The sequence below is a fragment of the Cottoperca gobio genome, chromosome 22, assembly GCF_900634415.1.
Source record: "Cottoperca gobio chromosome 22, fCotGob3.1, whole genome shotgun sequence".
NCBI lineage: Eukaryota > Metazoa > Chordata > Actinopteri > Perciformes > Bovichtidae > Cottoperca > Cottoperca gobio.
Window position 1 is genome coordinate 6,044,690 of NC_041376.1, and position 25,873 is coordinate 6,070,562.

At 36.0% G+C, this 25,873-nt stretch overlaps 1 protein-coding gene across 1 annotated transcript in view; it reads right to left on the reverse strand.

The window, feature by feature from the left end:
- Positions 1-21,932, reverse strand: part of LOC115027705 (trichohyalin) — a 33,668-nt gene extending 11,736 nt beyond the window's left edge. Inside the window, exons 1-35 of the mRNA XM_029461180.1 lie at positions 21,791-21,932; positions 21,533-21,677; positions 21,125-21,268; positions 20,895-21,014; positions 20,601-20,720; positions 20,455-20,499; positions 20,300-20,347; positions 20,167-20,193; positions 19,030-19,206; positions 17,118-18,938; positions 15,577-15,636; positions 15,317-15,405; positions 14,736-14,881; positions 11,710-14,354; positions 11,148-11,243; positions 10,824-10,916; positions 8,943-8,993; positions 8,670-8,735; positions 8,477-8,527; positions 8,168-8,233; positions 7,327-7,422; positions 5,802-5,852; positions 5,615-5,680; positions 5,155-5,250; positions 4,633-4,683; positions 4,287-4,352; positions 4,112-4,162; positions 3,805-3,870; positions 3,624-3,674; positions 3,320-3,385; positions 1,750-1,815; positions 1,569-1,619; positions 1,259-1,324; positions 898-993; positions 193-243 (exon numbers count right to left, since the gene is read on the reverse strand). Coding sequence (XP_029317040.1) covers positions 193-243; positions 898-993; positions 1,259-1,324; positions 1,569-1,619; positions 1,750-1,815; positions 3,320-3,385; positions 3,624-3,674; positions 3,805-3,870; positions 4,112-4,162; positions 4,287-4,352; positions 4,633-4,683; positions 5,155-5,250; positions 5,615-5,680; positions 5,802-5,852; positions 7,327-7,422; positions 8,168-8,233; positions 8,477-8,527; positions 8,670-8,735; positions 8,943-8,993; positions 10,824-10,916; positions 11,148-11,243; positions 11,710-14,354; positions 14,736-14,881; positions 15,317-15,405; positions 15,577-15,636; positions 17,118-18,938; positions 19,030-19,206; positions 20,167-20,193; positions 20,300-20,347; positions 20,455-20,499; positions 20,601-20,720; positions 20,895-21,014; positions 21,125-21,268; positions 21,533-21,632 — 6,955 coding nt within the window. The 5' untranslated portion in view covers positions 21,633-21,677; positions 21,791-21,932. The remainder of the gene's footprint in view (positions 1-192; positions 244-897; positions 994-1,258; positions 1,325-1,568; positions 1,620-1,749; positions 1,816-3,319; positions 3,386-3,623; positions 3,675-3,804; positions 3,871-4,111; positions 4,163-4,286; positions 4,353-4,632; positions 4,684-5,154; positions 5,251-5,614; positions 5,681-5,801; positions 5,853-7,326; positions 7,423-8,167; positions 8,234-8,476; positions 8,528-8,669; positions 8,736-8,942; positions 8,994-10,823; positions 10,917-11,147; positions 11,244-11,709; positions 14,355-14,735; positions 14,882-15,316; positions 15,406-15,576; positions 15,637-17,117; positions 18,939-19,029; positions 19,207-20,166; positions 20,194-20,299; positions 20,348-20,454; positions 20,500-20,600; positions 20,721-20,894; positions 21,015-21,124; positions 21,269-21,532; positions 21,678-21,790) is intronic.
- Between the last annotated feature and the right edge of the window lie 3,941 nt (positions 21,933-25,873).

Genomic DNA, 25,873 nt, shown 5'->3' on the forward strand with positions numbered 1-25,873 from the left:
GATCAGTGTTTATTATGTGAAGCTTTCTTTGAATAAATCTAACAAGTTAGTGTCAGCAAACAAATATATGCATAAAGTCTAAGTATATTTTCTTTCATGAATAGGTCATGAATAAGATTGGAAAAAGACTCATTAGATTCAAGTCGACTTTTAGTTGATATTTAACACAAAAGAATAAAAGCATGCTCTTACCTTTCTTTGCAGGTTCTGGTTTGGCTTTCACCTTAAGAACCTCAGGAAGCTCTATTGTTGGAGAATATTCAGAAATATAATTTATTCGTACAGCTAATGCTTACAGATATTATAATAGTCATAAAAAATAAACGGTCACAGTATTTCTTTTAGCCATACTCATTGTATGGCTCTATTGATGGCTTTGCATTACCTGGTTTAACAGGTGTAGGTTGGATTTTTTCCTTTGGTTCCTTCTTGGTCTCCTTTGGAGCTGCAACTGGTGGAAAATTATGAGATCAAAAAGCCATTAAGTTTTAGGTTTATAAAAAGATCAGTGTTTATTATGTGAAGCTTTCTTTTAATAAATCTGACAAGTTAGTGTCAGCAAACAAAATATATGCATAAAGTCTAAGTATATTTTCTTTCATGAATAGTATCATTATAAATTGGAAAAAGACTCATCAGATTGAGTCAACTTTTAGTTGATATTTAACACAAAAGTATAAAAGCATGCTCTTACCTTTCTTTGCAGGTTGTGGTTTGGCTTTCACCTTAAGAACCTAGGAAGCTCTATTGTTGGAGAATATTCAGAAATATAATAAATTAGCTCATCGTAGCTTCACATTTGACATGTAAGATGTGTCACTGTGAAATTCTATAAATACTAACCACAAGGATATAAAGTCGCTTTGACCTGTTCTTCTTCATACTGTATAATCTCACCTGCTTTAGTAACATTAAGATGTTCCTTCTTCAGGACAGAAGCAACCTCCATCTTGACTACTTTAATCCTCCTTACAGCCTTTTTGGGTCCAGAGTCTGAAATAAAAAGGCAAAGCTGATTGAACAGTTTCACATAAATGATGCAGAGGAAACAAACATACTCTTCATTGAACAAAGAAACATATCAATCTATTTAGTCTTCTTTAGGCTGCAGTCGGTACTGTTTGGGACCTTCTATGAGTAAACACATCAACTAAGTACAACTAATGTTTACAATGTAATGACATGAAAACTGTACATGGATCATAACAGTATTTTTAGACATGCTCATTGTATGGCTCTATTGATGGCTTTGCATTACCTGGTTTAACAGGTACAGATTTGAGTTTTTCCTTTGGTTCCTTCTTGGTCTCCTTTGGAGCTGCAACTGGTGGAAAATGATGAGATCAAAAGACCTAAAGTTTTAGGTTAGGTTAGTTTTAACCTAACAAGTTAGTGTCAGCAAACAAAAAATATGAATAAATCTAAGTATATTTTCTTTCATGAATAGTATCATTATAAATTGGAAAAAGATTTCATGATTGGTCTGAATAAAGATTGGAAAAAGACTCATCAGATTGAGTCGACTTTTAGTAAATATTTAACACAAAAGAATAAAAGCATGCTCTTACCTTTCTTTGCAGGTTCTGGTTTGGCTTTCACCTTAAGAACCTCAGGAAGCTCTATTGTTGGAGAATATTCAGAAATATAATTTATTCGTACAACTAATGCTTTAAAATATTATAATGTCACAATGTCACAGTATTTTTTAGCCATACTCGTTATATGGCTCTATTGATGGCTTTGCATTACCTGGTTTAACAGGTGTAGTTTTGAGTTTTTCCTTTGGTTCCTTCTTGGTCTCCTTTGGAGCTGCAACTGGTGGAAAATTGTGACACAAAAAAGCCCTTAAGTTTTAGGCTTATAAAAAGATCAGTGTTTATTATGTGAACCCTCATCGTCTAAGCCATCAACCTGTCTTTTAGACTCGATTCCAACTAAACTGTTTAAAGAAGCTTTACCCTTAATTAACACCTCGTTATTAAATATGATCAACCTGTCTCTATTATCTGGCTACGTACCACAATCCTCTAAAGTAGCTGTAATAAAACCTCTTCTTAAAAAGCCTAGTCTTGATCCAGAGGTTTTAGACAACTATAGGCCGATATCTAACCTTCCCTTTCTCGCTAAGATCCTTGAGAAAGCAGTTGCAAAACACTTGTGTGATTTTTTACATAATAATAGTTTATTTGAGGTTTTTCAATCTGGATTTAGAGTTCATCATAGCACAGAGACGGCACTGGTGAAAGTTACCAATGACCTTTCTATTGGCATCAGACAAAGGACTTGTCTCTGTTCTTGTCTTGTTAGACCTCAGTGCTGCTTTCGACACTGTTGATCATGACATTCTACTACAGAGACTGGAACATTGTGTTGGACATAAAAGGAACCGCACTAAACTGGTTCAAGTCCTATTTATCTGAGCGATCTCAATTTGTACTTGTTAACGATAAATCCTCCATGACAGCCAAAGTCAGTCTTGGAGTTCCGCAGGGTTCTGTACTTGGACCGATTCTATTCACCTTATATATGCTTCCTTTGGGCAATATTATAAGGAACCACTCTATAAACTTTCATTGTTATGCGGATGATACCCAATTATATCTATCAATTAAACCAGACGAAACCAATCAATTGGCTAAACTTCAAGCATGCCTTAAGGACATAAAAACTTGGATGTCTAGCAACGTTTTGATGTTAAACAGACAAAACTGAAGTTATTATACTTGGCCCTAAACTGCCTCCGAAACGCATTTTCTAATGACATAGAAGCTCTGGATGGCATTAATTTGGCCTCCAGCACCACCGTAAGGAATCTTGACATCATCTTTGATCAGGATCTGTCTTTTAACTCCCACATAAAACAAATCTCAAGGACTGCCTTCTTTCATCTACGTAACATTGCAAAAATAAGACACATCCTGTCTCAAAATGATGCAGAAAAACTAGTCCATGCATTTGTTACTTCAAGGCTGGATTACTGCAACTCATTGTTATCAGGTTGTCCCAAAAAGTCGCTTAAGACTCTTCAGTTGATCCAAAATGCAGCGGCACGTGTATTGACAAATTGGCAAAGCTGATTGAACAGTTTCACATAAATGATGCAGAGGAAACAAACATACTCTTCATTGAACAAAGAAACATATCAATCTATTTAGTCTTCTTTAGGCTGCAGTCGGTACTGTTTGGGACCTTCTATGAGTAAACACATCAACTAAGTACAACTAATGTTTACAATGTAATGACATGAAAACTGTACATGTATCATAACAGTATTTTTAGCCATGCTCATTGTATGGCTCTATTGATGACTTTGCATTACCTGGTTTAACAGGTGTAGTTTTGAGTTTTTCCTTTGGTTCCTTCTTGGTCTCCTTTGGAGCTGCAACTGGTGGAACATTATAAGATCAAAAGACCTTAAGTTTTAGGTTTATAAAAAGATCAGTGTTTATGTGACATTATCTTTGAATAAATCTAACAAGTTAGTGTCAGCAAACAAAAAATATGAATAAATCTAAGTATATTTTCTTTCATGAATAGTATCATTATAAATTGGAAAAAGACTCATCAGATTGAGTCGACTTTTAGTTGATATTTAATACAAAAGAATAAAAGCATGCTCTTACCTTTCTTTGCAGGTTCTGGTTTGGCTTTCACCTTAAGAACCTCAGGAAGCTCTATTGTTGGAGAATATTCAGAAATATAATTTATTCGTACAACTAATGCTTTCACATATTATAATGTCACAATGTCACAGTATTTTTTAGCCATGCTCATTGTATGGCTCTATTGATGGCTTTGCATTACCTGGTTTAACAGGTACAGATTTGAGTGTTTCCTTTGGTTCCTTCTTGGTCTCCTTTGGAGCTGCAACTGGTTGAAAATTGTGACACAAAAAGCCCTTAAGTTTTAGGCTTATAAAAAGATCAGTGTTTATTATGTGAAGCTTTCTTTGAATAAATCTAACAAGTTAGTGTCAGCAAACAAAAAATATGCATAAATCTAAGTATATTTTCTTTCATGAATAGTATCATTATAAATTGGAAAAAGACTCATCAGATTGAGTCGACTTTTAGTTGATATTTAATACAAAAGAATAAAAGCATGTTCTTACCTTTCTTTGCAGGTTCTGGTTTGGCTTTCACCTTAAGAACCTCAGGAAGCTCTATTGTTGGAGAATATTCAGAAATATAATTTATTCGTACAACTAATGCTTTAAAATATTATAATGTCACAATGTATTTTATAGCCATACTCATTGTATGGCTCTATTGATGGCTTTGCATTACCTGGTTTAACAGGTGTAGTTTTTATGTTTTCCTTTGGTTCCTTCTTGGTCTCCTTTGGAGCTGCAACTGGTGGAACATTATGAGATCAAAAGACCTTAAGTTTTAGGTTTATAAAAAGACAAGTATTAGTTATGTTACATTAATTTTGAATAAACCTAACAAGTTAGTGCCATCAAACTAAAAAAATGCATAATATTTAACTAGAGTTTAATTATTGAATTGTCTGATTAAAGATTGATGAAATTTCAGGTTATGGTGCAAATAAACAGCTAAAAAAACATCAAATTAAATGTACTTTTACACATTTATTGACAGTTTACACAAAAGCATAAAAGCATGCTCTTACCTTTCTTTGCAGGTTCTGGTTTGGCTTTCACCTTAAGAACCTCAGGAAGCTCTATTGTTGGAGAATATTCAGAAATGCAACTCATTAGTTTCATCTTAGCTTCACGTTTAACATCCACTGGTTGAGCTTTATGTAAACTATAATTCTTCTTCTATGACACAAGGCCGTGTCAAAAGATGGTGGAATTCAATCTGTCACTTTATATGTCAGATTAATACCTATCATGTTGTTTTACCTTGAACAACTTCATTACATTATTTAAGTCCCAATTCAAAATAAAGCAGAACCTAATGAGATTCATTTTTATAATATTGTATATTATTATTATTATTATTATTATTATTATTATTATTATTATTATTATTATTATTATTATTATTATTATTATTATTATAGGAGTAGTTTAAAATATTGAACTGATCCTCGTGATTCATGAGATTTTAAAGACTGCCTATTGTTTCTGATCTGACACAACGTAGCTTAAAGTGAACATATTGTTACAGAGTGTGGCCTGTTACTTGCCTGTTTTTATAATATTCACATGCTCCTTTTTCAGGGCAGGAACTATCTGCTTTTTCTCAGCTTTCAGCACCTTTTCTGCTTTCTTGGGTTCATCAACTGAAATTAAAAGCAGGAAGTGACAAAAGTGACCAATAATGTAATTTTCATGTGAGGACAATCTCTCTTTGTGTTAACTGGGTTAAACTGTGTCACTGCCAAATGAATCAAATACTAACTGCAGGGATAACATGCCACTGTGACCTGTTCTTTTACATACTGTATTATCTCACCTGCTTTTGTACATGAATGTTAATTGAACAAAAATAAATCTATAAATCTATTTAGCCTTCTTTAGGCTGCAGTCGTGCCTCTCTTTTGGGACCTTCTATGAGTAGGCACATCTACTACAGTAGTCTAATAAGCACAACTAATGCTTATAAATATTATATTATACATACATATATATATATATTTGCATTACCTGGTTTAACAGGTGTAGGTTGGATTTTTTCCTTTGGTTCCTTCTTGGTCTCATTATGAGCTGCAACTGGTGGAAAATGATGAGATCAAAAAGCCCTTAAGTTTTAGGTTTATAAGAAGATCAGTGTTTATTATGTGAAGCTTTCTTTTATTATATAACTTTTTATGCTTCCTACACATAAAAATACCTTTCTTTGCAGGTTCTGGTTTGGCTTTCACCTTAAGAACCTCAGGAAGCTCTATTGTTGGAGAATATTAAAACATATAATTAATTAGCTCATCGTAGCTTCACATTTAACATGTAAGATGTCTCACGGCACAATTCTACAAATACTAACCACAACGATATAAAGTCGCTTTGACCTGTTCTTCTTCATACTGTATAATCTCACCTGCTTTTGTATCATTAAGATGTTCCTTCTTCAGGACAGAAGCAACCTCCATCTTGACTACTTTAATCCTCCTTACAGCCTTTTTGGGTCCAGAGTCTGAAATAAAAAGGCAAAGCTGATTGAACAGTTTCACATAAATGATGCAGAGGAAACAAACTATGCTCTTCATTGAACAAAGAAACATATCAATCTATTTAGTCTTCTTTAGGCTATTTAGATGACTTTGCATTACCTGGTTTAACAGGTACAGATTTGAGTTTTTCCTTTGGTTCCTTCTTGGTACTCCTTGGGAGCTGCAACTGGTGGAACATTATGAGAAGAAAAAGCCTTTAAGTTTTAAGTTTGTAAGTGTTTATTTTGTGACACTTTTATTTGAATATATACATTTTTATGAGCTATAAACATAAATAAGATATTAAGTTATGGAGTATCTAAACATGGAGTATCTTCAGATTCAATTTGCTTTTACAAATTAATTGACAATTGACACAAAAGAATAAAAGCATGCTCTTACATTTCTTTGCAGGTTCTGGTTTGGCTTTCACCTTAGGAACCTCAGGAAGCTCTATTGTTGGAGAATATAAAAAATAATAAGAAATCATATACCTCACACAGAAAACGTAGAATAAATTCGAAATCTTTCAGATTTTGCACTCGATGAAAATCCCAAACAGGGACGCTCATTCATATGTGTTGGTCCTGTCCGAACCTGAAGTTGTTTTGGAATAGTGTTATTAAAACCATTAGTGATATCCCCACGGTTACAACCCCTGCCTAACCATGGTCGGTGGTATTGGGGTTAATATCCTTGGTCAATATTTGTGGCCGCAATCTTAGTTTTTTATAAGAATAGCTCTTTCGACAGCTAACAAATGCACTGTGTTGGAAAGATGAACAACCAAAAACTAGGCTCGGGTGGATATCAGACAGGGCTGCTTGTGTAGGGGGGGGGGGGTAAAAAATATGTAAAATAAAATAAAATACATATAATTCATTATCTCATCCTAGCTTCACTTTAAACATGTAAGCAGTAGCTACTATAATTCTATGACTTCAGAGTGTGGCCTGTTACTTGCCTGTTTTTGTAATGTTCAATGTTTTCCTTTTTCAGGACAGGAACTATCTTTTTCGCAGCTGTCAACCTCTTTACGGCCTTCTTAGGTTCATCAGCTGAATATGCACAGCAGAAACATAATATTGTCATTTTCAGGTGAACAACACAACAACTGAGTTAAGCTATGTTATTTCAAATGAATCAAATACTAACCATAAGGATTAAATATCAAGGTGACTGGTTCTTCTTCATACTGTATAATCTCACCTGCTTTAGTAACATTAAGATGTTCCTTCTTCAGGACAGAAGCAACCTCCATCTTGACTACTTTAATCCTCCTTACAGCCTTTTTGGGTCCAGAGTCTGAAATAAAAATGAAAAGCTGATTGAACAGTTTCACATAAATGATGCAGAGGAAACAAACATACTCTTCATTGAACAAAGAAACATATCAATCTATTTAGTCTTCTTTAGGCTGCAGTCGGTACTGTTTGGGACCTTCTATGAGTAAACACATCAACTAAGTACAACTAATGTTTACAATGTATTGTACATGAAAACTGTACATGGATCATAACAGTATTTTTAGACATGCTCATTGTATGGCTCTATTGATGGCTTTGCATTACCTGGTTTAACAGGTACAGATTTGATGTTTTTCCTTTGGTTCCTTCTTGGTCTCCTTTGGAGCTGCAACTAGTGGAAGATGATGAGATCAAAAGACCTTAAGTTTTAGGTTTATAAAAAGATCAGTGTTTATGTGACATTATCTTTGAATAAATCTAACAAGTTAGTGTCAGCAAACAAAAAATATGCATAAATCTAAGTATATTTTCTTTCATGAATAGTATCATTATAAATTAGGAAAAAGACTCATCAGATTGAGTCGACTTTTAGTTGATATTTAATACAAAAGTATAAAAGCATGCTTCTTACCTTTCTTTGCAGGTTCTGGTTTGGCTTTCACCTTAAGAACCTCAGGAAGCTCTATTGTTGGAGAATATTCAGAAATATAATTTATTCGTACAACTAATGCTTTCACATATTATAATGTCACAGTATTTTTAGCCATACTCATTGTATGGCTCTATTGATGGCTTTGCATTACCTGGTTTAACAGGTACAGATTTGATTTTTTCCTTTGGTTCCTTCTTGGTCTCCTTTGGAGCTGCAACTGGTGGAACAATATGAGATCAAAAAGCCTTTAAGTTTTAGGTTTATAAAAAGATCAGTGTTTATTATGTGAAGCTTTATTTTAATAAATCTAACAAGTTAGTGTCAGCAAACACAATATATGCATAAAGTCTAAATATATTTTCTTTCATGAATAGTATCATTATAAATTGGAAAAAGACTCATCAGATTGAGTCGACTTTTAGTTGATATTTAATACAAAAGTATAAAAGCATGCTCTTACCTTTCTTTGCAGGTTCTGGTTTGGCTTTCACCTTAAGAACCTCAGGAAGCTCTATTGTTGGAGAATATTCAGAAATATAATTTATTCGTACAGCTAATGCTTACATATATTATAATAGTCATAAAAAATAAACGGTCACAGTATTTGTTTTAGCCATACTCATTGTATGGCTCTATTGATGGCTTTGCATTACCTGGTTTAACAGGTACAGATTTGAGTTTTTCCTTTGGTTCCTTCTTGGACTCCTTTGGAGCTGCCACTGGTGGAAAATTATGAGAAGAAAAAGCCCTTAAGTTTTAAGTTTGTAGTGTTTATTTTGTGACACTTTTATTTTAATATATACGTTTTTATGAGCTATAAACATAAATAAGATATTCATTTATGGAGTATCTAAACATGGAGTATCTTCAGATTAAATTTGCTTTTACAAATGAATTGACACAAAAGAATAAAAGCATGCTCTTACATTTCTTTGCAGGTTCTGGTTTGGCTTTCACCTTAGGAACCTCAGGAAGCTCTATTAGTTGGAGAATATAAAAAATAATAAGAAATCATATACCTCACACAGAAAACGTAGAATAAATTCGAAATCTTTCAGATTTTGCACTCGATGAAAATCCCAAACAGGGACGCTCATTCATATGTGTTGATCCTGTCCGAACCTGAAGTTATTTTGGAATAGTGTTATTAAAACCATTAGTGATATCCCCACGGTTACAACCCCTGTCCTAACCACGGTCGGTGGTATTGGGGTTAATATCCTTGGTCAATATTTGTGGCCGCAATCTTAGTTTTTTATAAGAATAGCTCTTTCGACAGCTAACAAATGCACTGTGTTGGAAAGATGAACAACCAAAAACTAGGCTCGGGTGGATATCAGACATGGCTGTTTGTGTAGGGGGGGGGGTAAAAAATATGTAAAATAAAATAAAATAAATATAATTCATTATCTCATCCTAGCTTCACTTTAAACATGTAAGCAGTAGCTACTATAATTCTATGACTCAAGAGTGTGGCCTGTTACTTGCCTGTTTTTGTAATGTTCAAGTTTTCCTTTTTCAGGACAGGAACTATCTTTTTCGCAGCTGTCAACCTCTTTACGGCCTTCTTAGGTTCATCAGCTGAAATACACAGCAGAAACATAATATTGTCATTTTCAGGTGAACAACACAACAACTGAGTTAAGCTATGTTATTTCAAATGAATCAAATACTAACCATAAGGATTAAATATCAAGGTGACCTGTTCTTCTTCATACTGTATAATCTCACCTGCTTTAGTAACATTAAGATGTTCCTTCTTCAGGACAGAAGCAACCTCCATCTTGACTACTTTAATCCTCCTTACAGCCTTTTTGGGTCCAGAGTCTGAAATAAAAAGGCAAAGCTGATTGAACAGTTTTACATAAATGATGTAGAGGAAACAAACATACTCTTCATTGTACAAATAAACCCATCAATCTATTTAAGTCTTCTTTAGGCTATTTAGATGACTTTGCATTACCTGGTTTAACAGGTTACAGATTTGAGTTTTTCCTTCGGTTCCTTCTTGGATCTCCTTGGGAGCTGCAACTGGTGGAACATTATGAGAAGAAAAAGCCCTTAAGTTTTAAGTTTGTAGTGTTTATTTTGTGACACTTTTATTTGAATATATACGTTTTTATGAGCTATAAACATAAATAAGATATTAAGTTATGGAGTATCTAAACATGGAGTATCTTCAGATTCAATTTGCTTTTACAAATGAATTAACAATTGACACAAAAGAATAAAAGCATGCTCTTACATTTCTTTGCAGGTTCTGGTTTGGCTTTCACCTTAGGAACCTCAGGAAGCTCTATTGTTGGAGAATATAAAAAATAATAAGAAATCATATACCTCACACAGAAAACGTAGAATAAATTCGAAATCTTTCAGATTTTGCACTCCGATGAAAATCCCAAACAGGGACGCTCATTCATATGTGTTGATCCTGTCCGAACCTGAAAGTTGTTTTGGAATAGTGTTATTAAAACCATTAGTGATATCCCCACGGTTACAACCCCTGCCTAACCACTGGTCGGTGGTATTGGGGTTAATATCCTTGGTCAATATTTGTGGCCGCAATCTTAGTTTTTATAAGAATAGCTCTTTCGACAGCTAACAAATGCACTGTGTTGGAAAGATGAACAACCAAAAACTAGGCTCGGGTGGATATCAGACATGGCTGCTTGTGTAGGGGGGGGGGGTAAAAAATATGTAAAATAAAATAAAATAAATATAATTCATTATCTCATCCTAGCTTCACTTTAAACATGTAAGCAGTAGCTACTATAATTCTATGATTCAGAGTGTGGCCTGTTACTTGCCTGTTTTTGTAATGTTCATGTTTTCCTTTTTCAGGACAGGAACTATCTTTTTCGCAGCTGTCAGCCTCTTTACGGCCTTCTTAGGTTCATCAGCTGATATGCACAGCAGAAACATAATATTGTCATTTTCAGGTGAACAATACAACAACTGGGTAACATTACAGGTCATTTAGCAGACCTTTTGGTTTGGAAGGCATACCACCAGACCACTAGGCTATCTACCCCCTTTAAGGGTTAAACTATGTTATTTCAAATGAATCAAATACTAACCATAAGGATTAAATATCAAGGTGACATGTTCTTCTTCATACTGTATAATCTCACCTGCTTTTGTAACATTAAGATGTTCCTTCTTCAGGACAGAAGCAACCTCCATCTTGACTACTTTAATCCTCCTTACAGCCTTTTTGGGTCCAGAGTCTGAAATAAAAAGGCAAAGCTGATTGAACAGTTTCACATAAATTATACAGAGGAAACAAATATACTGTTCCTTGAACAGAAGAAACACATCAATCTATTTGGCTTTCTGAGGATGCAGTAGGGCCTCTCTTTCACCCTCTACAAATACCTGTAAATCTAATTTAATTCCTATCAGACTTAGCTGCATAGTGCTGATTAGCAAATGTTAGTATGTTAACACGCTAAACTAAGATGGTGAACATGGTGACCATTTTAACCTGCTACACATCAACCTGTTAGTATTGACATAGTGAGCATGTTGGCAGATGATGTGAGCATTTCACTCAAAGCACCAGAGTGTAAGTACAGCCTCACAGAGCTGCCAGCATGGCTGTAGACTCTTAGTATTGTAAATGGATAAGGAATAGTCAAAGGATTCTTATATTGTGTAATTGCTAAAAACATTGCATTGCTGTCCTATGCTTACCTGTCTTAGTATCTCTCTTCTTGACAGGTTCTTTGTCTTTATGAGCCCTCTTTATTTCTTTCTCTTTAGAGGGCTTTGTTTGTTCCGTGTCTTCCTTAGAGATCTTCTTTGGTTCCTTTTCTTCTTTGAGAATAATCTTGATCTCTTTCTTTTCTTTGGAAGGTTTCTCTTGGTCTTGTTCTCTAAAGAGCTTCTTTGATTCTTTTTCTTCCTTTCTAGACAGTGTTGTTGGTTCTTTTTCGTCTTTAAAAGGTTTCTCTGGTTCTTGTTTTTCTTCAGAGGGCTTCTTTGGTACTGATCTTTCTTTGGAAGGACTTGCTGGCTTTTCCTTTTTTTTTAACTTAAGATTTTTAACTTCTTTGACCTCTTTAGATGTTTTTTCTGGTTCTCTCTCTCCTTTTGAAGGCTTCCTTTGTTCTCTTTCTTCTTTTGGAGGCAGTAGTTCATCCTTCTCTTCTTTGAGATGCTTTTTGACCTCTTTTACTTCTTTGGGCTTTATTGATTCTTTCTCTTCTTTAGACAGTTCTTTCTCCTTTTTGTTAGTTGTTTCCTCCACAGACGGTTTCTTCAGCTCTTTTCCTTCCTTTATAGTCTTCGTAAAGAAAAAAATCTCGACAGCAGACTTCTTCATTTCTGTCCCTTCTTTAGAAGGCTTCGTAACTTCTTTTTCCTTCACAGGAGGCGTTTTCACTTCCTTCTCTTCCTCAGAAGGCTTCTTGTCTTCAATTTCTTTTGTTGGAGGCTTTACTTCTTTCTTTTCTTCTAAGGGTTTCCTAATTTCTTTCTCTGCCTTTGGTGGCTCCCTTTTTTCCTTTTCCTCCCTAGAGGGTTTCCTCTCTTCTTTCCTTTCCTTAGAATAGTTACTTACTTCCTTCAGTTCTTTAGGCTTCATCTCTTTTTCTACTTTCTCCTCTTGAGGCTTTTTCATTTGTTTCTCTTCCTTAGATGGTTTCAAGTCTACCCCTTCTGTGGGTGCTTTTTTCTCTTCCAGAGACTTCCTTTCTTGTTTCTTCTCTTCTTTAAGAGTTGTTTTCATTACTTTCTCTTCTTTATGATGTTTATTGTCTTCTCTTTCTTCCCCAAGTGGTTTCTTCTCGTCTTTCTCGTCTTTTGAAGGGTCTCTCTCTCCTGTATCTTTTTTGGCCGGTTTCATCTCTTTAAGAGGTTTCTTGACTTCTTTCTCTTCTTTGAGGGGTTTCTTGACTTCTATCTTTTCTTTAAAAAGTTTCTTAACTTCTTTATCTTCTTTAAGATGTTTCTTGACCTCTTTCTCTTCTTTGAGAGGTTTCTTGACTTCTTTCTCTTCTTTGAGGGGTTTCTTGCCTTCTTTCTCGTCTTTGAAAAGTTTCTTGATTTCTTTCTCTTCATTGAGAGTTTTTTTGACTTCTTTCTCTTCTTTGAGAGGTTTCTTGACTTCTTTGTCTTCTTTGACAGGTTTCCTGACCTCTTTCTCTACTTTGAGAGGTTTCTTGACTTCTTTGTCTTCTTTGAGATGTTTCTTCACCTCTTTCTTGTCTTTGGATGATTTCTTGACTTCTTTCTCTTCTTTGAGAAGATTCTTGACCTCTTTCTCATCTTTAGATGATTTCTTGACTTCTTTCTCTTCTTTGAGAGGTTTCTTGACCTCTTTCTCGTCTTTAGATGGTTTCTTGACTTCCGTGTCTTCTTTGAGAAGATTCTTGACCTCTTTCTCATCTTTAGATGATTTCTTGACTTCTTTGAGGAGTTTCTTGACTTCTATCTTTTCTTTAAGTGGTTTCTTGACCTCTTTCTCGTCTTTAGATGATTTCTTGACTTCTTTGTCTTCTTTGAGAAGTTTCTTGACATCTTGTCTTTTGAGAGGTTTCTTGACGTCTTTCTCTTCTTTGAGGAGTTTCTTGACTTCTTTCTCGTCTTTAGATGATTTCTTGACTTCTTTGTCTTCTTTCAGAAGTTTCTTGACTTCTTTCTCTTCTTTGAGAGGTTTCTTGACTTTTTTGTCTTCTTTGAGGGGTTTCTTGATTTCTATCTTTTCTTTAAGTGGTTTCTTGACTTCTTTCTCATCTTTGAGGGGTTTCTTGACTTCTTTGTCTTCTTTGAGAAGTTTCTTGACTTCTATCTTTTCTTTAAGAGGTTTCTTGACTTCTTTGTCTTCTTCAGATGATTTCTTGACTTCTTTCTCTTCTTTGAGAGGTTTCTTGACTTCTTTCTCTTCTTTGAGAGGTTTCTTGACTTCTTTCTCTTCTTTGTGGGGTTTCTTGACTTCTTTGAGAGATTTCTTGACTTCTGTGTCTTCTTTGAGATGTTTCTTTACCTCTTTCTCGTCTTTAGATGGTTTCTTGACTTCCTTGTCTTCTTTGAGAAGTTTCTTGACCTCTTTCTCGTCTTTAGATGATTTCTTGACTCCTTTCTCTTCTTTGAGAGATTTCTTGACTTCTTTGTCTTCCTTGAGGGGTTTCTTGATTTCTATCTTTTCTTTAAGTGGTTTCTTGATTTCTATCTTTTCTTTAAGTGGTTTCTTGACTTCTTTCTCATCTTTAGATGATATCTTGACTTCTTTGTCTTCTTTGAGAAGTTTCTTGACTTCCATCTTTTCTTTAAGAAGTTTCTTGACTTCTGTGTCTTCTTCAGATGATTTCTTGACTTCTTTCTCTTCTTTGAGAGGTTTCTTGACTTCTTTCTTGTCTTTAGATGATTTCTTGACTTCTTTCTCTTCTTTAATAGGTTTCTTGACTTCTTTGTCTTCTTTGAGAGATTTCTTGACTTCTTTGTCTTCTTTGAGATGTTTCTTGACTTCTTTCTCTTCTTTGAGAGATTTCTTGACTTCTTTGTCTTCTTTGAGATGTTTCTTGACTTCTTTCTCTTCTTTGAGAGGTTTCTTGACTTCTTTCTTGTCTTTGGATGATTTCTTGACTTCTTTCTCTTCTTTAATAGGTTTCTTGACTTCTTTCTCTTCTTTGAGAGGTTTCTTGACTTCTTTCTCTTCCTTGAGGGATTTCTTGACTTCTTTGAGAGGTTTCTTAACTTCTTTCTTGTCTTTAGATGATTTCTTGACTTCTTTCTCTTCTTTGAGGGGTTTCTTGACTTCTTTGAGAGATTTCTTGACTTCTTTCTTGTCTTTAGATGGTTTCTTGACTTCTGCCTCCTCTTTGGACCGTTTCTTGGGTTCTTTCCTCCCTTTTAGACTCTTCTTCTAAAAGCAATCATCAAGTGTCAGTTTTTAATGTCCTCTAAGACATCTGTTACATACTTAATGATGGAGCAGATTTAAAGCTGGACAAAGCACCCTGTCCCCTTTATGTACAAATGAGATGTTTAGTAATACTGAAACATAATTTGTTTAGAGGAACATATACTAGCATTATACACCTACCTTTTCATGTTGACTACTGTTAGCATTAGCAGTATGTCCGAATAGTTAAAATATGTACTATAGTTAAACAAATAAATGATGAAGCAGCATTCTGTTGTAAACATACTTCGTATTTTGTACATATACTCTTAGAAAGGTAACAGCCTTGTTTTTATTATGTACATTTGAACAATATTTTGTAGTTTCTTCATTAAGTGTATTTACCTCTGGGCTTTGGTAGTTCCTTCTCAAGGGGTTTGGTCCCCTCTTTTAGGTTTTCTTCTTTAGTTTTATCTCGATGGCTTCCTCAAGTTTGTCTACCTTCTTTTTTCTTTCCTCCTTTTCAGTTTCTGCGGCTCTAAAATCTGTAAGCAACAATAAATCTTCATAGGCAAAACTATTCGGTGCTTGTGTGCATAGAGTACATTCTTGTTTTCACTCAATTATACCAAATCAATGCATTTAATTAGAATATTAGGAAATAAAAAATGTATGTTGGGAGTAAGTAAAGTGAAGAAGGTGCACAATAGTCTTACCTTTAATAATGGCATCTTTAACGTCTTTTATTGCATGTCTTTCCTTTGCCTCTTTGAGAACTAAAGTATATCATGCAGAAATATGTAAAAATATAGATACAGCAAAATATAGAGTGCAATTCTAACCAGTAATCAGAGTGTTATATATTCATCATGACAAATAATCATGCTTGCATAAGCAATATAAGCACTACAGCGCAAAAAAATGCAATGATCAACATAACAGATCTACGTTTTAGAGGTAGACTGCAGAGATCTACAATAAAGTCATATTAACTAGATATTCAGTTATTATTTTTCATTGATACATAATTCACTGTGAATGGGAGATGATACAGTACATGAGAATGTTATTTTATTTCCTCATCCAGGAACTTATCAATGTTTTCTTAGCCTGTTAGCTCCATGTAGCTGCCCTCTGTGCTATTGGCTCACCGCCTAAGACATTGACTGTTCGGTCTAAAGAAGGAACAGTAAAGTACACAATTAGCACCTTGGGAAATAGATTTGTCTTTACTGAGTCATCAAATAGAAAAGAGCACAGTTGAAGGAGCGCTGTACTGTATTAGTCCCAAGATCCTCTTACCATGCAACTATTCACACTTAAGTCAGGATGAGTTTCTGATCTAAATAAAACTTGATAGGATCTGGTTATACCCATCTTTATTTAGTTTTCATTTAAAACTGAGTCTATTATTTGTCTCCACCCCAACATTTTGGGAAATTCACTTGTCTAGTCAGATTACCAGATCAATATCAATTTAATCCCTGTGTCTCCAGTCCTCCGATTGGTCCGGTACACAAAGCCATACATGGAGATATAAATGGCCATGTTGACTTTGTTTCCCACAAGCAAGTGGAATATATTATTATTATTATATTGTTTGGACTGAATTAAAAGCTAAACTTAAGGGCTTCACTATAGCACAGTCAATGCAAAGACATGAGTTGATTTGACCAGCAACCCTCTTGGGCAACACCAATTGTTGCCCAAGAGGGTTGCTGGTTGAGAATGTGTCCAGGTGAGTTACAACTGGAACCCCTGGTTTGTTTACAATTTGGCAATTAGGCACCAAGTACTGCTATTTATACTTTTATTATCTACCTATTAGTAGTTATTGTTTGCAATGTACCCATGGTTATACTGACAACTATCACTGGATTGCTTTGATAGTGAAATAAACTTAAAAACTTGATGATTCTGAAGTTGTGGACTCTTTGTTGCTATCCCATTTACCGTCTCCTCTGTTTCTGGGTAAAACAACAAACGAGTATTTCCTAAAATGTTGGAATGTTTCTCTAATCTGTAATGAAAATCATTCTCTAGGCTTAAAACCTTGATGAAGTTTAACACACAAAAAAAACGAGCACACAATGAAAATATGAAATATCTGTTAGGCCTTAATGATTTCAGTCACAACCACCTTTGAAAACATTTATCATTATTAACACACTCACCATTCAGTAACATTTTCATGAGCTGATAATGGAAAAATAATTATGAATATGAAAATGTGATGGTAATGGTGAGAGTGTTGTACCTTTCTCATGTTTGTGAAGGTGCTCTTCTTTGTGAGCAACTCTGGAGCCGACTCTTCTGAGCCTCTCAAAGGGAATATGAACCTTCCTCTTTCGTTTGAGTTCAGTTTTCCCACTTTCACTGTTGTTGTTGTTTTCATCATGATCGTCGAGGATGTCGGAGTATTCGTCTTGGTCTAGAACAGACGTTTCTTCTTCTTCCTCATCATCAGATTCAGGTACCGCACTGGTATTATCAAGTTTTTCAGACGACAGCATTTTGAGATCAAGTTGTTGGATAGACGCTTTTTCTTCTTCTTCTTCTTCTTCATGTTCGACCTCCATCATCTTCACTTGGTCCAGTTTTTTTCCTTCCTCCTCTTCTTCTAAATCGTCGTCCAGATCTAGAGCTTGATCGTCCTGGTCAGTTTTTATAAACTTATATTTGACATCAGTGTCAGTTATTTCAATGTTTTCTTCGTCTCTTTCTTCATCAACATGAAGATCCTCATCTTTAACCTCTTCCTCATCACCCTCTTCTTCTGTGTTTGTCTCCTCCTCCTCCTCCTCATCTTCTACCTGAATTTCGACAGTTTTTGTCACCTCTTTTTCCTCCTCTTTAGTTTCCACCAAATCTTCTTCAGTGTTGGTCTTCTCCTCATCCTCATCTTCTACCACAAGTGTTGTTGATGTCTCCTCCTCCTCCTCCTCCTCCTCCTCCTCCTCCTCCTCATCTACTACTGCAGCTTCTTCAGTGTTGATTTCCTCCGCCTCCTCTTCCTTTCCTACAGCATTTTCAGTTTTTGTGTCCTCCTCCTCCTCTTCTTCAACTGCATTTTCTTCAGTTTTTGTCTCCTCTGCTTCCACCCCATCTTCTACCAAAACTTCTTCGATTTTTGTCTCCTCATCCTCCTTCTCATCTTGTACAAAATCTTCCGATTTGGTCTCCTCCTCTTTTTTTACTGCATCTTCTTCTGTTTTAGTTTCCTCCTCCTCCCCCTCTTCTACCAAAACTTCTTCAGTGTTGATTTCCTCCGCCTCCTCTTCCTTTCCTACAGCATCTTCAGTTTTTGTGTCCTCCTCCTCCTCTTCTTCAACTGCATTTTCTTCAGTTTTTGTCTCCTCTGCTTCCACCCCATCTTCTACCAAAACTTCTTCGATTTTTGTCTCCTCATCCTCCTTCTCATCTTGTACAAAATCTTCCGATTTGGTCTCCTCCTCTTTTTTTACTGCATCTTCTTCTGTTTTAGTTTCCTCCTCCTCCCCCTCTTCTACCAAAACTTCTTCAGTGTTGGCCTCCTCCTCCTCCTCCTCCTCTACCAAATCTTCTTCAATTTTTGTCTCCTCATCCTCCTCCTCCTCCCCCTCTTCTACCAAAACGTCTTCAGAGTTGGCCTCCTCCTCCTCCTCTTCCTCCTCCTCTATCAAATCTTCCATTTTGATCTCCTTTTCCTCCTTCTCTTCTTTTACTGCATCTTCTTCTGTTTTTGTTTCCTCCTCTTTCTCCCTTTCAACAAAAACGTCTTCAACTTTGGTCTCCTCTTCGTTCTTCTCAGCTTCTACCACCTCTTCTTCAGTTTTTGGCTCATCATCTTCTTCTTCAATCTCTGTTGTAATATGTCCCTCTTCTTCTTCTTCTTCTGCACCATCCTCTGTTTTTGTTTCCTCCGCCTCTTCTGTACCAACACCTTCCTCATCTTCTTTCTCTTCCTCCTCGTGTGCTGCATCCTCCTCTGCTTTAATCTCCTCTTCCTCCTCTTCTTCTTCTTCTTCAGTATCAACCTTGTGTCCCTCATCTTCCTGTATTTGTTCATGTTCAGTGTCTTCAAGGTTGACATGTTTCACTAGTGATGTGATAGTGACAAATTTAGTGCCTGTTATCGATCTTGTATCTGACTAATGAATTTGACATTTAAAGAAAAACCGTATGAATACCATCATCTTCCTCTGCATCCTTCACATCGGCTTCAGTGGGAACTTCAGCCTCCTCCTCCTCAATCTTTGAGTCTGGGGCAACACTTAACTCTGCAGCAGCAGCAGCAGCAGCAGCAGCAGCAGCAGCAGCAGCAGCAGCAGCAGCTTCCTCTTTGGCAGCGTTCATGATCTCTGTAACTGTATCATCAACGCATGTGACTTTGTCTTATCTGACCTTCACATCTTTACATGGAAATGCAGCTCCCAACTTATTTTCAGGTACAGAAGAATTTGATGGGGTGAAATGGGAACAATGACCATTCATAACATTATATAGTTTACACACCATATGCTGCAGTTAATGATATTATCCATTTGTTTTTAGCATTAAAATGAGTTTGTGATGAGAAAATGAGAATCTAGGAAATTACCAAAAATAATCATCTCTCAATACTTTCTGACATTTCTACTGAAGATTGATCATGGATAAATAGTTTTATTTAAAAACAACTATTTTTTTAACAAACTACTCAAACACCAGGAAATAGTGCATTTGTTAGGGACTATTTTCAGCGGTGTATTAATTCATATGTCTTGCTTTAGTGAGTGTTTACAGGAGCAGAACAAAGTATAAATAATGCAGATACATACACATACAGTATATCACAGATGTTTATATGGTCAGTCAGTCAGAGAAATGCCACTCCAAAGGACACATATTAAAGACAATTCATGCTCAATACAACATAGAAATAAAAAAGATGACATTATGACATGATGATGAAACAACTTAATGAGAAAAAACATGAATGCAAAGTTCCATGAAATGTTACAAACAACAAACAGAGGGACAGATGCAGTCACAAAATCCCCATATATATTATATATTTATTACAATTAAAGTATACAGTGGTTATGATGCATATTTGTTGTGCACAATTGATTTTATTCAAACTAGTTTGACATACAATGTCATCAAACTTCAGGCTTGCAGTATTGTATTGTGTCTGTATCAGGCAGACTTGAGACCAGCTCATACAAAGTGGTAAGAAAAACCAAAATCAATGCGATCATGCATGAAAGGCAACTATTTGCTGGCAACACACACTGCACATAAATAACAGTGTATTTCCACAATATAGGGTGGCGTTTTCTTACCTTTTTCAAAAGGTGGCAGAAATTCACCTACATTTCAAAGAAAATATGATAATAAAACACAATTAGCTTCATTTAAAAATGAATGATGTATTTATGTTACTGCAAGGACAAGAGAATTATTTTCATCACTTACCTTTCCTTCGTATCAGATTTATATCAGATGAGGTAGTAACAGTTTCATCTAAACAAAGAGAAGAAACAGACATGTTGTGCAAATGCGGTGTAATTTGCAGTCATATGCTAGTAAGACTCTTTTAGGTGAAATAAAACTGGAATAAAAAGTGAAACCTTTTTCAGTTATGACTTTTACAACCGGTGTGGCAGCAGGTTCACCTAAAATAAGAGAAGAAAATAGGGTAAAGTTGAAAAACTATGTCCATTTAGTATAGGTTTTTTATGTTATTTTTGTATATAACTAATGTAAAGAAGCATACCTTGATCAGCAACAAGCATGCTCGACATGTAAGCCACAAACAAATCTTTCTTGTCTGAGAACTCCAACAGGGCATCTTCAACAACTTTCATGGGGTCAACGGACACTTCAGGAATGATCCCTGAAACACGGCAAAGTCAGTTTAAGCTGCTGTTCACACTAAAACATACAACTTCAGATTGTTTATTCCATTACTGAGTAAATACAGCAAATGCAAACACAGTGATATCCCAGCAAAAGTGTTGTAATGTGGCTGATTTGTTCAATTATACGTCGTCATATGTTTAAAACAGACCTTGTTCACCAATCAGCATTGAGGAGACGTAGTTCACGAGCATGTTCATCTCTTCTTTGGCGATTTCTGCTGTTCTCTTCAGAGCTGACATGGGGCTGAATCCCATAGCACGCTGGATATCTGATCAACAGAAAAACCAAAGTGAAAACTGCAGTTTTCAGGATACAGGAGAGTTTAAACTGGTAGTAGTAAACATACAGGAGATTAGGTAAAAGGTTAAAATACCGTACCTTGCACCGTGTCCTGTATAACATCAAAGATGGCACTGAGCACATCCTGGATGTATCCTGATATTTCACTCAGAAAGTCGTTAGTAGCAATGAAGACATTTCTGCCAACAACCACAGGGTCAATGAAGCTAATGTCAGTGGTTCCTGAGAAGAACAAACACACATTCAAGCCAAAGTCTCAGTGAGTTACTTCACACACAGACATTTTAAAAGACAGTTAAAGACCAAAGGGAAAAAATATTGGATGAATGAATCATTTTCAATACGAAAAACAAAAGCACCATCACCCATGACAAACACAATCTTAATTATTGAGTAATAATGTTGATTTAGTAGAGAATTTAGGCAACAAATAGGGATTCAACAATACTGACCAACAATACAAAGGTTAAAATATGACGCAGGTACCTTTTGTTATATCCAGTACACTGTCTACGATGGCACAGACTGCGCCTTGGATGTAGCCCACTATTCCAGTCACGGTGTCGTTAGGTAGCACTGAAGACATTTCTGCCAACTACCACAGGGTCCATGAAGCTAATATCAACGGTTCCTGAGAACAAATGAGCACACGTGTGTAAAACCAATTCTGTATGTTTTAAATAATTATTGTAGGATGTTAAGAGGTTACAGATTAGAGAGATGGTACATGACGAGAGTAAATACCTTTCACTACATCCACAATTGTGTCCAAAATGGCACAGAGCACACCCTGGATGTAGCCCCCCACTCCACGCACAAAGTCATTCATAACACTGAAGACGCCTCTGCCTGTGACCACAGGGTCCATGTAGCTAACATCAACTTTTCCTGAGAAAAAACAAGTGAGGGAAGGTTCATTTATTAATAACCAAATTGGGAAAACACCAGTTAACAATACAGTTGAACTTGAATTAGTCTTTATTACTCAGGTGCTGATGATAATTATCACGTATTTGCTTGTGAATAAAAAAGGGAAGGTAGCCACATTTTCTTAGTCAGAAATAAGCATTAAATATGGAATACATACCTTTATTAATATCCAATATAGTATCTAATACAGTGTCCAGAATAGCACACAGTGTGTCTCTAAAGGTGCCCACAACTCCACACATGAAATCATTGGTTGAATGGAAAGCCTTGTCTACCGAAGAACACAGGGTCAACGTAGTTGAGGTAGAAGTTCCCTGTGGGTTTGAGGCGGATCGTTAGAGTCATGGTCACATCACGTGTACTTTTCTTTGTTGTGGTTGAGAATTAGTGTGTTTTCTTACCTTCCTCGTCGGAAAAATAGCGAACAAATCCATCTTTTGCATCCGATATTTCTTCAGCTGCATAAGTGGCAGCGGACATGGGGTCACTTAAATCAGGTGCACATTCTAGGGGCCCAGAGATAAGAGTCATATATTACAATACCGGCTTCAGCACTACTATTTATTTTATTTATTTGGTTCCATTAATTATGGCATTCTATCTCTGTTTTTATGTTCAGTCTATGTATATTTTAATGTGAAACACTTGTAATTTCTTTATTGTAAAGCACTTTGAGCTGTGTTTCTTGTTATATATTATTATATATTATTATTATTATTATTATTATTATTATTATTATTATTATTATTATTATTATTATTATTATTATGTAGCATTATTATTCATTATTATTATTATTATTATTATTATTTATTATTATTATTATTATTATTATTATTATTATTACTAAAAAGGTGTGGCATGCATTCTCTTTCTTATGCACCTTGAAACTTATTGAACAGACTGGTTGCTTCCTCAACAGCGTCGTTTACAGCTTGCACAGGGTCCGAAACAATTTGTTGAATGTCTGAGAATAATAACAGAATTATTGTTAATTATGCATGTTAAATGAATCGAAATTCTATAAAGATACTTTTTTAGGTGTTTGCGACTTACCGGGGACGGCCTTGTACTCCACAAAGTCAAACATCACCACACCCACCACCACCCAGGACAGGAGAGCAGCCAGGGCAATGAGCAGCTCTGCGGACACTTTGAGCTTCCCGAGGAGCCCCAGACCTTTGGGCCTCTGTGCAGCAGCTGCTGCATTGGCCCCATTGGCTGCGCCTTCATGTGGAAAAAACAAAAAGATGACATTTCTGTTGTGTTCCAACTTGTGTTGCTTGGTCTAACTGCTTCCTTTGCTACACTGGAACAAGTAAAAGTGTTCATTTTTAATGTATTCTTACATATTTGGTACAATTGTTTTCGAATATTAAATATCCATGACTAAATAAGCACATTTCCCAGTTAAAGTTCTGATAAACATCCTTACTTATTAGTTAAGAGTTTAACACTAACAAAACAAACTAAACTGCTTCTTCAGATGTGGGTGTGGTTTAATCACATTTAATTAATCAGAGTTGGCAACATCAGCAAACAAACTACATAACAGATTTATATTACAATGTTTCTTAACTCTGATTTGTGCACGCATGGAAATAAATCACCTTTTCCCAATTGAGCTCAGCCGATGAGAAACGGTGAGAAAAGCAAGAAGAAAAAAGGAAGTACAGAAATCTCTCGTGTGAACAAAACTGTTCCAACTTGCAGATAATTGCATGTTCATGTAAAGCCACATTGCTCATCGTAAAATGTTGATTGAGAAAATAGTTTTTTATGGCCTTTAACTGAGGATGTGGTTCAGTAATTGATAAACAATGACATATAACCATCTTGGGGACAAAACATATTAGCAGAACAACAAAGTAAGAATATCCACTAGCTTTAGTAATCTACAGTTCTCTAATTTATTTAACGCCAGCAAGAACCTTATAACACATTAGTATGATTTAGTGAAATCTTTGTCTGGGAAGTTACTGTGGCATGTTTGGGATGATAAAGTCCTTCCATACAGTCTCATCACCTAAACACTGCAGCGACACCATGACAGGTGACGATTTAAACTTCACACAGTCTGATCTTCACGTTTATCCAATGACAACCTCTGCCTGTGCGTTGCATCAACTGTGTAAGATTATTTCCTGATGTTGAGGGATTTTGTGAATTAGATGAAACATACTGGTTAAATCTCGTCAGACCTTTCATAGTCATTCTCATTTAATCAGGTTTTCCAAACAAATATGATTCCCACCCGCTGAGTCCAGTGGAACATTTTTGTGATGGCATTTAATGACATCGTCGCCACCATCAACACTGACGTACTTTCCAACTTGCACCTAGTGCCAAGGTGTTAGAGGCACCTTCTAACTGTGAATGAACTCTGAGCATGCCCGACTCATGTTTCACTTCCTCATATATAAATGCTGAGTTTTAAAAAACTCAAAACAGTTCCTTCAGAATTATTCAGGATGGACAGGTGGTGTCAGTGTTTCACCACAAATGTACTGATTATTAAAGGAAAACTAACTTGGTATTGCTCAAGTCATTAAAGTCCCTGAAGCTTCATCAAACTAAATATTTGGTTGGGAAATAGCACTTGTAAAGTAGCAGGCTTTTTATTTTTTTTAAAGGGCAAAAAGAAAGTTGAAAACCAGAGGTCAGTCCCAGCAGCAGTCCTGTCTGTCACAGGAGACCCTCTCTAATACTCTGGCTACATGATATCCTGTATTTATAGCAACCAACTTTCAACACATTTTCCAAAGAGGACATACCCCATCAAAACACTAAACACTAAAGTTAATGTATTCGATGGCATAAATCACTGAGGCTTTCTGTGCTGTATCAAACAGTAAGTGTTGTTTATTTCAGATGTAACATTCCTACCTTCAGCCATGTTGATATGGAGACAATTTCAGTTATAATCCTTTGAATTGAGGGCAAAGCCTCCTCACGCAGAAGTGAATAAAAAAATCACAGCTTCAGTAGAAATCCAATCAGCATCCGCTTATCTGTAAAAAAGTGTCCAATTTATTAAATTATTCCATTTGCTCTTGGTGATCACAGTCTTGTTTCCTGACCCGTGTAATTCAAAGATTTAACTTCTCAAGGATAATAAAAATCAACCTGATTTACAGGTGTTGCAGAATTTGGAGCTGCCAGTGCGGCAGCATTGCAGAGGGGGGTCTGGGAACGGTGGGGCAAAGGAAAGCAACGCAGGGGAAGGAAAGAGCCAAGCTAAGCAGAGGGCTGGGTAGAGTGAGGGGGGAACAGACAGAATATCCCTCCCTGTGTTATTGGTGCCTCACATGGGTATAGGTCAGATCACAGAACAGGGAGGCTTCAAGGTAACTATATCCCCCAGAATGTCCTGGTTATTCTTAGCAGGAGCGCTGCACACCAGCCTCTCTGACAGGCCTTTTTTGGCAGTTGAAGGGGTGTGTGTGAGATCAGTGGGCTGAATTTGGCACCCCTACCGGTGGGGAACTTTAATCTGCCCACAAAACTGCAACAAATCAGGTGCTCAAGATGAGGAATGGACAACAACACAGGTGCAAACTGTGCTTAAAACGTTTCACTGTCCAGCAGCAACATTATGCTCACAATAGTTGTGATCTCCTCCTCCTGCTGCCACTTGTGTGGGTGACGGCAAATTATTATATTTAGGGGCTTTTCATTACTCATCGCTTTCTTTTTATGTTCTCACACTTGGTTATACAGTATGTGGAAGCTTCAGAATGATAAACTACACAAACAAGGAAAGTTCTAGCATGTGCATCCATGTGGTGAACATTTCAGCAACAGATGAACTGCTTTAATGCCGTATACATACACTATACCTTAGAAACGGTTTACAATGTATATAAGTAAAAAGGACATAAAAGAAATAATCTTATT